Below are 13844 nucleotides of genomic sequence, written 5' to 3'. Positions count from 1 at the left end.
TGGAGCCGCCAGGCTTGTTTCTCTCCTGAGGCCTGGGTCCCTTCAACTCTTCTTTGCCCACCTGGCTGGAGCTCCCACACACAGCCAGCTCAGGCTCACGGGCCTTCTTTCTCCTATCCATGTGAATTCAGAGAGGCAGGGGGAGCCCAGGGGTTATTCTGTCTTGCACTCTTCCCCAGGGAAGAGCCACACAGGACGCTGGTCTTGTAAATCCTGAGAGATTATGAGACAAATTCCTGCCTCGCAGGGCCCCACGCGCTCAGCGAAGGGTACACGTGGACACGACATGCACTGGTGTCCACAGTTCCCTGAGCTGATGTCCCAGTTTTCTCTCTCAATTAGCACTAGAGTTCTGAAAGCTTAATTTTGTTATAATTTATTATCTCAGTTGGGGGTGGCCAAGGGAGAAGGCGGGGAATTCCTTTGCCACGAGAACATCTGTTTTGCTGGATAGCAAAACTTAAATTATGACCTCAAGACTTGAGCAGAAGCTTATAGCTCGATCTCGGTCCAGTCTCCTAATTTTATATGTAAAGATACTAAATCCTAGAGAAGTTAAGGAACTTGCCTGGGGCCACCAACCTAAATAGGGACAGAGCTGGGGTAGAACTCAAGTTTCCTTAATCCCAGTTCAGCCTTATCTCCACCTTAAAATGTTCTTGAATTTGGCTTTTATCCCTTCCCCTCCACTGAAACTGCTCTTTTAAAGGCCACTAATAGCCTCAATCACCAAAATACAATAGCCTTTTCTTAGTCCTCATCTAACTGGACAATGCCACACAAAACTTCCTGAAGCACACGTGGCAGGGCCTCCTCTTGTGCCTCTGACCTCCAGCCCCTTTTCCCAGTTGGAGCTACCTCTGGGTCTATCGAAGGCAGGCTCCCCTGCCTCACCTCCACAATGTGGGGGTGGAATCCTTCCTTGAGACCCCTTCTCCTCTTCCTCTGCATTCCCACCCCAGGAGCACTGCATCCACTGACTCTCATGGTCTTACCACACAGGACAGCCAAGAGTCCCCTACTCTCCTTCCAGCCCCGACCTCTCTTCCCCAAGAAAACCACTGAACATTGTGAACACGGAAGTTATCCTACAAGGACGGGAAATTCGTGCTTGTGGTCTGACTTGCCATCTTCCCTCTGCTACTCCTCTCCCTGCTCTTATGCTTCCTAACTTGACGGCATAACTAAACTCCAAAATCCAGGTTCAAAACTGGGAGGACTCTTCTGATCTACTCTTTTCTCCCCATATTCAACTAGACACCAGGTCTCACTTATTCTGCCTCTAAAATCTCTCCCCCATCCAATTCCTCATTGCCTTTCACAGCAATCCTCTAGTGCAGACTACGGAAATCTCTCTCTGCTCTTGAGCCTCTTCTCTGGTCTCCCTCTTCAAGCTCTCCTGACTTGGCACTCTACTACCCTACCATGTAGGGAGGAGGTTAGTGCACCCTACCATGTATTCACAGTGTGTACCCCGTAGTGAAATGCTCAGGGAAGCCTACAATCCAGCTCCACTCTTCCTTTCCACACTTCTTATATTCCCACAAACCCCAACTCTTCAGTTACATAAGACTGTCCACTACCCCATGATGGTGCCCTGCATGTTTGAGTCTTGCTTTTGTGCTTCAGCTCATACTGTTTCATCTTCCTGGAAGGCCTTACCCATTTTTAAGATGATTTTGGTTGTAAAGGAGAGAATTCCAGCTCAAATTAGTTTATGTGAAAGAAGGGATTTATTGGTTCATGTAACTGTTCAGTGCATAGAGCCAGCTTCAGAGAATACAATAATTATCATCAAATGTCTTTCTGGAAACCCCTCTCTCTCCTCTCTTCCCCCCATTCCCTCATCCCCCGAAGTCTCTCCCACAATAGGTAAACTTCCTTCCTGCACAGAGTAATGGAGATGTGGAAACATGGCCACAGACAGCTCCGGGCTTTCATCAATCCAACCCAGTGAGGACCTTTCTGGGATCCCAGATGAAGAGCTCCTTTCTCATAGTAACTATAAAATCCCAGAGAAGGACTCTGCTCGACCTGGACTGAGTCACACCACATCCCCTGGAAAGATCACTATGGCGAGGAGAATGGGAATTTGTGAATGGCAAGACCTGGGTCACATGCCCATTTCTATTTTCAAGCAGCAGGGGTAGTCATGGCAGCCCCACGGGGACAGCCTGGAATGAGGGAATCTGGGCAGAGTAGAACAACCCAGTTCCACTGAACTCTCATTTCTCCACCTACTGCCTCCAGGCTTAATCCTGAGCCCTTGTCCAAATCAAATTCCAGTTTTGCCTCTTCTGTGCACTGATTGTCTCCCCCAACTGATCCAACTCTCTGAGGGCAGGAATTGGATTCCTATGGGATCAGTATAAGGCTTCACGCAAAGGTGTGTCTCCAGAAAAATTTTCAGTCTGCAATTACTATGTCCAATTATTTCTTTGTGAAGTCATTGCCTGATTCCCCTGGGACTGACTTGCCCACCACCGAATCTCCAAGCACCTACAACAGTGCCTAACACATAACAGGTGCTAGATAAATACTGAGTAAATGGATGAGTGGTTTGAATAGAACAAAGGTTACCAGCCTTTGGTGTTTGGTAAACAAGCTCAGCTGCTTTTTAATTCTTCCCACTTCACAGAGAAGAATAAACGATAAGGCAAGAACTCCAACTTCTTGTCCCCACCATCCCACCCACAAATTTCTGTACACACACCCCATGCTTATGGCCTTCCTGTCAGTCTCAGGGGAGGGGATGCACATTCATGTCCAGATTAAGCTGCCCATCCATACTCTGCACCCCCTCCTCCCTGCCCATCCTCTTGGGGCTCTGCTCTTTCTACCACTTCCTCTTTCCTATACCTTCCGCATCTCCCTCGGTCTGGACTCTTTCTTTACGGCTTCTCAGTGGATCCAAGTCCCCGCATGGGAGCCAAATGAGGTCAAATAAATCCTCCCTGAGCCCTCCCCCCTTCTCCCCTCTTCCTTCTACAGTTCCAGTTTCTTTTCCAGGAGACTCCATTTGTGGCCTCAACTTCCTCAATCCCACATGCTCAACCCCACTGCAGTTTGGCTTTTCTCCCATCCCTCTATTGAAACTGCTCTTGCCAAGGTTGCCAACAAGTTTCCAGACCCAGTGGTCACCTGCCAGTCTTCATCTTATTTGACTCTTGCAGTATCCGACTCAACTACTTCCTCGCCTTCTTGAAATTCTTTCCTTCCTTGGCTCCCATGATGCTGCTCTGCCTTGGATTTTCTTTTCCGCCTCTTAGCTCACTCCTTCTTGGTTTCCATCACAGGCTCCCCTCCCTAGATGTTTCTCAGTTCCTGGAGCTGTGGGGCGGCGGGGGAGATGCATCCTCTGCCTTCTCTCCCCTTCTCACTTAGCCTGGTGAGATTCCCAGCTTTCAAGGCTCTCACTGCCCATGAGCACCAAAGAATTCCAAATTGACCCTTCTCCCCAGGTGCATCCTATCTCCTCATCCACATATCCAACTGCTGCCAGGGATCTCCACTTGGGTGATCCACAAGAATCATGACCAAACATGACCAAAATAAGTCAGCATTCTTCTCCTCAAGCCTTCCCTCTTCCTCCTGCATTTCTCTATCTCAGGGAACGGCACTACCATCCCACCAGTGGCCCAAACCAGGAATCCTGGACTCATTTTTGTCTACATCCTTTAAAATGTAGTTCCTCCTCAATGCCATTCCAGTTGATCATCAAAAAAATTCAATTATTGCACCGCCCAAATAGCTCTTAAATCTATCTCCTTTTCCCACCTCCCACTACCACCACTTTAGTTTGGTTCTTAATCTTTTCCCACCTGGATCACAGAAATAACTTTCCATCTGGTCGCCCAACCTCAGCACCTGACTCCTCCAGTCCACATAGGTGATCTTCCTAACGCACAAAGTGATCCTGCCAACCCATTTCCTTAAAATTCTCTGGTTCTTGAAAGTTCTCATCACAAGGTAAAAAATTTTAACTATGTATGGTGATGGATGTTAACTAGATTTACTGTGGTGATCATTTTGCAATATATACAAATACCGAATCCTCTCACTGTACACCTGAAACTAATATAATGTTATGTCAGTTATACTTGAATTTTTAAAAAACCGTTTGGTGGCATCTCATTATACTCAGAATAAAATCCAAAGTCTTTGGCACAATAACAAGGCCCTTCACGACCGGGTCTCTGTCTCATCTTTTATCCTCCATCTCTTGACACTCCTTTTATATACTGTGTTCTAATCAAACCAAATTACTTCACATTCCCAGCATGTTCCATGTGTGACATATCTCAGTGCCTTCTTACATGTTGGTTCCTCTGTCTGGCATTCCTTTTCTCCACCTGCTAACTACCATTCATATTTAAGACTCAGCCCACGTGTCATTTCTCTTGGCCAATGTTCCTGCCTAGAGAAGGCGCCCTCTGTTCTCCCACAGCCCCGTGGCAGTTCCTGCTCTGAGGTGTAAGTGTCTTTTACACATACCTCCCATTAGGCTGAGTTCCTCAAGAGCAGGGACTAAGACCTTCCTCCCTACTTCCATGGCATCATGTATATGTCTAGCTCACACTAGGTGCTCAGTAAATGCTTATGGGTGAGCAGATGGATTAATGGATGGATGGCTGAATGGATGGATATCCTACTATCCTGTCTTTCCCAAGTCTTCTCCGACCACTTCCTTCCACCAAAGCCTAAACCTCCAGTGGCAGCTCCTCTCTGTTGCCACCTACTAATGGCCCACACTTCTGAGGCAGGAATGGAAAATGATTCCAGGAGCTGTCCAGATGGAGATTAGGGGCCACTCCGGCGTCAGAATGAATGTGATACACGATGGTGACCACCACCTCCACCTCCAGAAGGAACCCGGCCCCAACCAACCACTTGATATTCTCTCAGCCACTGACCTCAATCAAGGCTTGTGCCATACTGTTTGCTGATGGGTACTGGGTCCTGGCCTGCCAGCTCTCTATTGCCCACACTAGTGGTGGTCTAGTAAGAACTGTGTGGTGTTAGAATGGAAAGGACATAGGTTTTGGAATTAGGCAAATCATGATCTCAATACATTGCTGTCACTTACTAAGCTGTGTGACGTTAAGTTACACAGTTAACCTAACTTCTCTGAGCCTCACTTCCTCATCTGTAAGATGGAATTGATGACTGTATTTCCTCATAGGTTGATGAGAAGAAACAAATGAGGATAACAGATGGGACTGAAAATGATGAACACAGTCTATGACCATCAAAGGCTTTCAATATTATTATTCCGTCTTTTGTAGAAATGAGTTTGCATTCTTTGTGCACCTCAGTTCTTTCTCTCTTTTCTTCAATGAACATTTATTAAGCACCTCCTTTGTGCCAGACATTGGGCTCAGTGCTGTATGATGAGCAAAAATAAGCCCCCATTCCTGCTTTAGGGAGACCTGGTAGGGAGGGGGCACCCAGACTAGCAAGAGAGACAGATACATAAACACCTAATTAATTTACACTGTGTAATAAATATTAGTGCTCTAAGACTCTGGAGGCAGGTGGCCCAGGTTGATTTTACAGCATGGGGAAGTTGTTCCCGTAAGTAACAATTTTCCACAGAAAACCTATCTGTTGGCTAAGTCATCAGCAGGGAATCCAGGGTAAATTCTTGGTGATGCAGTCCTATCCTTAAATATATTATCTCCCTTTCCTCTATTTTTGGTTGAGAAATCAAGCGAGCAGGGGGACAAATTCAAGGCACCGACTATTAGCCTTGCAGGATTTTATTTTACTTTAATTTTTTGGTGCTATGAAAAGCACAATGTTTTTCCTCTTTTCTGTAAAGAAAATTAGAACTAAAGATGGCTCAGCAGATAAAAGCTGTGGGCGGTAAATACTCCCACTATTCCCCCCTGCATTTCAGGCTTCTAGGTTTCTCTTTGCATTTACTGAGCTAGAATCCTGAAAGAGGCCTGAGGAATTCTAGCTCATATCCTAAGTAAGAGATGAAAAGACTGAGGCTCAGAGGGGCTAAACGACTTGCCCAAAGTCAAGTTAGAGAAGGAGCCAAAATTAAAACACAGCTCTCCTGAGCCTCCCCTTTAACTATTCTGCAAATCTCCCAACTCCCTGGATCTTATGCACCTGAACCCGGGCAAGCGCCTTCCTGTCTATGTAGCCCTCCCATCCAGGGGGGAAGTCAGGGCTGTCTCCATTTCTAAGCATCCTGGAAGCCACAGACAAACCACTTCTTCCTTTAACATGTCACTGGGTCCCTCCTCCCAGAAACATCCTGTTTCTCAATCACAGGATACTTTCAGATCCTCCTCTTTGGTTTGAGAAGCACATCTGCATGAAAAGTTTGGTTAGAGGTGGTTTTCTCTAAATGCCTCTCAGGACTTTCCTGGCTGAGAAAGCTTTGTGGTTGAGGTTGCTATTCTGCAATTATCTTGGCCTTAAAAGGGCTTTCATGGGTACCCCCTACCCCCTCAGGAGGGAGCCAGAATTGATTCTTCTATGTTTAAAACCTCGCATCAAAGACCTCAAGAATCTGAACATGAAGGTAATTCCCAATTTCACAGCTCACTTAGAACACTTAGAACAGCTTGGGGTAGCCCTGGGCCAACTACTCCAGGAAACGGAGCCCCCAGAGCAGCAGGGGCAGAGCCACCTATCTCGACTCCTGGTCCAGTGCTCTCTCCCACTCTCTGTAATATCACTCCAACCTCCTGGGCTGAAGCAGCTGCGCCATCAAAAATGTCATATCACTTATGACAACACAGTTAGTTATATAACTGATGCTGCAGAGCAGGCAAGGGGAAGAAGCCCTGAGCGTGAACCACAGCGCCCCGCTTCTGGCTCTCAGGCAACCTAAGGCCCACATACTTGAGAACTCCATATGGGAAGGGAACACCCACTAATCAATCAAAGGAATCACAACTGTAGCTGACATGTGTAAAATGATTTCTAGAAAACTGTTAAAAGGGCATTGCATATATTACATCACTTAATATTCACAAGCCTGTTAGGTATTTTTATTATCAGCCCCATTTTACAGGCAAGGAAACTGAGGCACAAGAAAGTAACTTGTTTAAGGGCACACTTCTAGTTAGTGGTAGAGTCAAGATTTAAAGCCAAGCAGCCTGTTACAGAGTCCAAGCTGCTAACTGCCTCTCAGTTTTAAAAGCACGCTAAACGGCTTCTCCCAATAGGAATCCACCTATCTCTTTGAACCAGTAACAGGTCACTGCTCCTTTCCCTCCTTCCTCCGCTATGCTAATGACTGATTTCTCAGGAGGTTTCTTTCCTAACCAGTATTGTGCATAAATGAGAAACATAGAATAATATAAGAATGTGATACCGGTTTGAACAAATTCTTAGAATGCAGTTTGAGCACCTTCAAGCTTTTTATGATGATGCAGTCAATAAAGTGAGGTGAAGTGCTCTTCTTACAGCATCTGCTAACCATTTTAAAATCCATGTAGTATGTACGTAAACATACACATACGTGCACATCTTAAAAATTTTTTCAAAATCAAAAGTTGTTCTTTGCTAGTGTCATATTTTGGGGTAATTCTTTCCAAAATGTTTTTTTCAGTTTGAAATCACCTCCTCACCAAGCTTGTCTACTGTCTTTCAGATCAGAATGTGCTCTTGCGATAATGGTCCGTCTAGCTTTGTAAGACATGAGAGACTTAGAACACCCTGGGAGAGAGGGAACCAAGTCCCTGCATCCAGATTGACTGAGCACATGTCAGAAAAATATGACCTTATTCTACTCATATTAAATCTCCAGTATTAACAGTGAGAAGCTGAAAAACATAAGTGATCCTGTCCTATCTTTAGCAGGTGTGGCTAAGATGCATGATATAATCTGGGGAGTTCCAAGTGCTAAAAAAACAAGACAGTCCTCTGACTCTGGGCACTATAAATCTAATCTAGCCCCACACAGAGACTAGAAATTCTGGATTCCTCTGGAGTCTTGTCAATCCTGCATGAAGCTTCATCCATTTAATCTCATCAGCAACAACCCTTTCAATAAGCACACGGGTTCGATTTCAGAATCCAACAGGTGACTGAGGTTCAAGAATTCCACAGCTGATTCCTGAGGCGATCAGGTGGACTGTTTGCTACTCTTCTGGCAGGAAGGTCTGCTGGTATTTACAGCTCAGTGAACAGTAAGGAGGGAGAGAGCACCATCCATCAGCAAAGAAGAACTCATCTGCTACTTGATCTGACATTCTGTTTGCGCTCACACTGTCTCCAGAGAGCAAGGTGCATCCCTTTGAATAAACATGGAGACAGGAGGAAAGGGAGGGGGAGCAAAGCAGCCAAAGAGATGACTGCAGAAACAAGAAGTCCACAGATCGAGGAGCTCTCAGTGGAGCGCTGCCCCAACATGGGGCCGTTTGGGGATGTGCAGGAAACGCCCTTTCAGACGACTGTACTTTTACTGAGTAATGGCTGCAAGTTGCTGTTCAACTCCTCTCACGCCTGCCACTTAGCAGGTGCCAAACAGCAGTGTGCTGAATGAACACAGGCTTGCCCTGAACCTAAGCCAAAGACTAAACACCCTAATTACAAAGTCAGGGTCAGCTGGTAGGAGGAAACCACCAGCTTTTAGCAATCTTAAGATTGTCTTCCCTGTCTGGTAGGGTCTCTCCTTGGACTCCAATCCTACTGGAAGGGCTGGGATATTTGTATGAGCAATGGTGTCTTCACCAAATCCTTAAATTTTGTTTTACCAGTGGCACTCAGCAAGAACCTTGGAAAGGAACACACATCCAAAGTGCTCCACTTTACTGTGTTCACTTATATAAAGCCTACCAGCTAGCAAGCCATGCCACAATTGCCACCTTCGGACTCTCTAGCTCCTTAAAAATTCACTTAATGCTCCAGAGACAACAGATAGCCTGAATATGACATCACAGAAAACTCAACATCTCAAATGAGGACAAACTGTGGTGTCCATAGCAACTCCACAGTTCATTTTACATTTTCATCAGGTAGACGGTCCAAGTAGTTGTCACTATTTGCTCAGAATGGGAAGTCACTTAAAGTGATTCTGTTGATTCCATATATAATGCCTTAAGAGATTTCTTTGAGAAGGTTTTGGTGATTAAATAAAATTAACACTTGCTGTTAAAATTTTGATTGGAATAAAAGAATCCCCTGATTGACTGCAAAAATGATGAGGCTGTATCACAGGTGAGGTCAGGAGCTCCTAACAACCAAAATTATTTAAAATGTCACACATAAAACGTCACTGATTACTCATGGTATGTGTAAAATTATATTCTGCCGTCTCAATGATCATTGTTTATTTCTCAGTACGGAAATGTTCTGGATTGTCTGACACAGAGCTCCCAAACACTAGTTCACAATCCATACACAAAGGAAAAAAAACCTAGCAAGCTATTTTCAAATGAAAATTTTAATAAAGTATTAAGAATCGCGCTTTTCAAATGACAGTCTAACATGTAGCCCTCTTAATGGATGCAAGTTTCCCACTGCAACATGTTTCAAGCAAAAGAATGTCAAAGGTCAGTTTCCCTGCAATGTTCCTAGGCTGGTATGGGTGTTAACACTTTGTTCTAAACAGCATCTGCCAGCCAGGCCTTTGTAATATAATTTCAGTTACTACAGGCATATATGGAAGCCCCATCCGTCTTCTAATCAGCACGCCATAATGTGGATAAGAATGTATGCTGAATGGAGTGGCTCTTTGCTCTTCTGGAAATGCTGATTAAAAAGGATCTGGAGATGTCTCAATATCAATATTCTTCCTCTCAATGCAACAGGCTGGGCTATTAAACCCCAGTCCCCATTAGGAAGTCATCAAGTTCTCACAGGACATCACTCACAGAGAACGCTCTAATTTCATCTGCCTGGGTGAAATAAAAGAGCATCCTGATTAACTCGTAAGTATGGTCTGATAGGTTGTTAACCAATCGTACTGGCCAGGCAAGTCCAAAATTGCGTTCTGTAAATGCCACCTAGATTTTCAGGGCCAGCCCCACCCATAGTACAGTTCGCCTGATTCAAGTGACTCTCACCCAAGTGGCAATCTGGAAAATCACCTCTTCAAGGGAAGGCTCAAAAGAATTTGTCACTAGGATACAGTGACACCAATCCCACATTTTGTGGTTAATAAAACAAGTCCTGCATCCAGCTTGGCACAAGGCCCTGATCTGATTTATTTCAAGCCAAGCTGGAGGGCTCACAGGAAAAGCTGCTATTCATGAATGCTTCAGGACAGGACACTAGGGTCCCTTGTGGCAAAATTAACATGGGCCAGAAATCTTTCTGTCTCACCTTTTGAGCAAACTTAACTCATTTCCTAAAGAGAACTGGTGTATTTTTAAAAATATACTAACAGTTTTACCTACAAAATCTCAATTTTGCCTGTTATTTTTCTCCAAAAAGGCGTCCTGTCAGGTGATAAAGGGAGGAGTGCAGGGAAAAGAGAGAAAGTGCCAGGACATCTGATTTAACCATCTGAAATATCTAACGCTTGATTTCCCCCCCCCCCCCGCCTCCTCTGTGTAACCAAATATGAGACGCAGAAGACTTTCCCGGAGAAGTCTAAATACAGCCTTCATTTAAGATTTTCTGCCCCAGTACATAATTAGGAAATTTCATTCTAAAATGGCACGCCTATCTCCTTGGAGAGCGTGCCTCTGTTTGAATAAAAAAGGCGAGGTATCCTTCAGGGTACTCAGTATATATTTTTAAACTTCTTATTAAATCAACCTAAGTTATGGAGCTTGTTCAGGAAAAGCAGGTAAGGAGGTGCTTTGGCGGATGCAAAGTTAATTTCCAGACTCTAGCATACACCCCTCTTCCATCCCCGCTTCCCTCAACCGAGCGTTTCCGAATGCCTTCGGCCTCCTTCGAAGAGGCTCGGCTCTCTCCGCCGAGGTCCCGGCTCGGCTCCGAACACTGCCGAGTCCCTCCGAGCCTCGCGCCCAGCCTGCGCCGAGCCGAGCCGAGCGCCACCAAGCTGAGCCTCCTCGACTTTTCCAGCCTCGGCTGGGCGCTGTCCACCACTCGCAGCGCCTGAAACCTCACCCAGCTCCGGTGGCTGGGGCTTCTACTGGGCTGCAAGCCTGCCACTGCAGATTACAGAGTTCTGAAGTTTTGAAACGTCCCCTTTAGGGAGAAAGGGGTGGTGCTGGTTGCACTTACCGACCTGCAAGGGCTCCAGGCAGATGCAACATGCACCTTGTTGCAACGAGCAATTCCCCAGGCCCCGCCTTCCCATCCATTTGGGTTGCACAAGCTTCAAAGAAGCCCCAGGCCAAATTACCCGTGGATAATTTGGGTGCGGCAAGCCAAGGGGCCTCTGCACAGAAAGCCCCAGGGAGCTCTCGAACAAAAATAAGAACACGTCAAGCAGACGGGAGAAATTGTCTCCGAGTCGCTACTCCCTACCATCATGGCGCCGCCTAGAACCCGCTTGTCATGCCTGTTACACATGCAAGATTTTTTTGCATCTTGGTTCTGAAACCGCAAGCATGCTTCGTCTCCCACCCACCTTTCTGCGAAAGGGGTTTTTACTTTCCATTGTTTTCCTACGGGATGCAATAACTTCGGCTATTCTGTCAAGTTGAAAAATAATCATTTTTGTTTACTGCACAGCAACCCCTAATTAGGAGCTGTGTGTGCACGAAGGTGTCACAGCAAAGCGACGTGGAATCCTCGCTAAAAGGTCTTAACGAACTCCTCCGTCCCGAACCGAGAGGCCAACGGAAGCAGCGGGGCTAGGAGGCCCAAGGGCGCGCACCCCTTTCCTAAGGTCACCCCCTCCCCAAGCAAAGCTGCCTGTGGGCTCACCAGGAACTGCTAACCAGGAGTGGATGGGGCAAGAATCAAGCCTGGGAGTAGGAAGGAGGGGCAAGGCTCCTTACTGAGAAAGTGTGGAAGGGAAGGAATATCCCATTTTGTTTTAATTTTCAACCATCACTCAAATCCACCCCCAGCTAATTAGGAGGGGAAACTGATATCTAAGGCAGAAGGGGGTGGTGCAGCAAGTGGGGCCTGAAATCCGCATTGTGGGTAGATTACATGGAACACAGCCTATGCAGAGTGTAAATAAATACATTGATAAAGGCCATAGAGTGAACGAAAACTGCCAGTGTCAGGAGAGCAAAGGCTGGGAGGATGGGGGAGAAAGGCGGGGGAGCAGCAAGGAGCGGGCATTCAGCCTCACAGCCAGGGTCCTCCTTCCACCTCTACCTTGGATACACCTGTGCCAGCCACATTCGCTTGAACACCCACCCCCTCCCCTACCACACGCCCCTTCCCCTAACCTCCGTCCTTTGGGGGTGGGGAGGAGGGGCAGAAACCACAGCCTCTAATTCAGCACCAAATCCATGAACAGCAGACACTTGATACTCCACCCCAGCCTAGGGCTGGGTCCCCTCCATGTTTTAGCCAAGTTCAAAAATCACTGCCCCAGGAGAAGAGTAGGGGGAAGTGGGATTATGGATGTGGAGTAGGGGGTGGAGGAAGGAGAAGAGAGAAATAGAGACAGAATGATACAGAGACACAGAGATAGAAATAGACGCAGCGACACACAGGAAACACCACACAATCAAGAGTAATGATCATAATCATGCCAATAATGTGATGTTCTGATCAATATGGCGGACACTGTCATTCATACAACTACAGGCGCTCCCCTTCCCTCCACCCCAGCCCGGAGAAAAAAACACCCACCCTGGGAGTTGGGGTGGAGGACCCAGAACCAACGTAGGGCCTGGGGGAGGGGAGTCAAATCAGGTGTGTGTATGCGTGTGCGTGTGTGCACTAATTAAAAACCGGGCCTGGAGAGCAATGTGAAGTGAGCAAGGTAATAAAAATTATTAAAAAATTATACTTAATAAAAGTACAAATCCCAATGCCACAGGGACTTACTTCATCTGCTTCACAATGGTGCTTTTTCCAGATTCTCCAGCCCCTGTTGGGACAGACAGGGGGGAAAATTTGGTGAGTGTCAGCTTAGGGGACCGGGGTGGGGGGTTGGGGGGTAAGGCATGCGAGGGAGTGGGCGATCCTGGGCACATGGTGGTGCCAACTCGGGGACCAGGTCTCCCCAGGAGCGAGTGGAGGGGGGACTGGTGGGGGGGTGCAGAGTGGCCAGGGTCGGGGGATGGGGGTGGCAGTCCCGGTCCTTACCCAGCAGGAGTAATTTCACGTCTTTGGCGGCGCTGATGCCATCCTCTTTGAGGTTTTTCTCAATCGCCTTGCTCCGCTCGAGGGCGGCTCGCTCCTCTGCGCTCAGAGTACATCCCATGGTGGCCCCTTCCCTGCCACAGCCCGCACGACTCGGCTGGCACGGCTCCCCGGCTCGGCGCGCCCCCCACCCCCCCAGAAAGCAGAGCCTGGGCTCAAAGGGGAAAAAATCACGATAGCCTCCCCTTGGCTGAAAACAAAAATGTCGGGAAAGCAGAACCCCCAAAAAAGACAGCCTCTAACAAGATTCCAGCCGCGGAGACTCGCGGCAGCTGGCGGGGCTCTGGGGGTGTCGAGGCGAGGGTGTCCGGGGTCTGGGGTTCCGGAGCCGAGGGAGGAGGCGCCCGCGGTCCGAGGAGGCGCGAGCTGCAGGCACTGAGGCTTGTGCACGACCCAAAATAAATAAAATAATAGTCGAGGCAGGAATCGCAGCCGGAGCCGGCGGAGGGTGGGGTGGGGGGCAGGGTGGGTCCTTCTGCCGCTGCTGCCGGAGGAGGAGGCGGCGCGGGGTGTGGAGGGAGTGAGTTAGGGGGTGCTGCTAGTGTATTTGCATCGCTGTTCCTCAGCCGTCGGTGCGTCCGCGGCGCCTTCGCCGACCCCCGCGCGCTGGGCAGGGCTGGGCAAGGGGCCGA

At 47.6% G+C, this 13844-nt stretch overlaps 1 protein-coding gene across 2 annotated transcripts in view; it reads right to left on the bottom strand.

Moving 5' to 3' along the window:
* GNAO1 (G protein subunit alpha o1) overlaps window positions 1-13286 on the bottom strand; it is a 165746-nt gene extending 152460 nt beyond the window's left edge. For both annotated transcript variants that reach the window (XM_082862766.1, XM_082862765.1), the window contains exons 1-2: window positions 13156-13286; window positions 12895-12937 (exon numbers count right to left, since the gene is read on the bottom strand). In XM_082862766.1, coding sequence (XP_082718892.1) covers window positions 12895-12937; window positions 13156-13273 — 161 coding nt within the window. In that variant the 5' untranslated portion in view covers window positions 13274-13286. The remainder of the gene's footprint in view (window positions 1-12894; window positions 12938-13155) is intronic.
* Window positions 13287-13844: the final 558 nt, after the last annotated feature.

This window comes from Leucopleurus acutus (genome assembly GCF_964270905.1).
Source record: "Leucopleurus acutus genome assembly, chromosome: 20".
NCBI lineage: Eukaryota > Metazoa > Chordata > Mammalia > Artiodactyla > Delphinidae > Leucopleurus > Leucopleurus acutus.
Note: the sequence above shows the minus strand (reverse complement) of the source record. Positions and strands in the feature narration are given on the sequence as shown.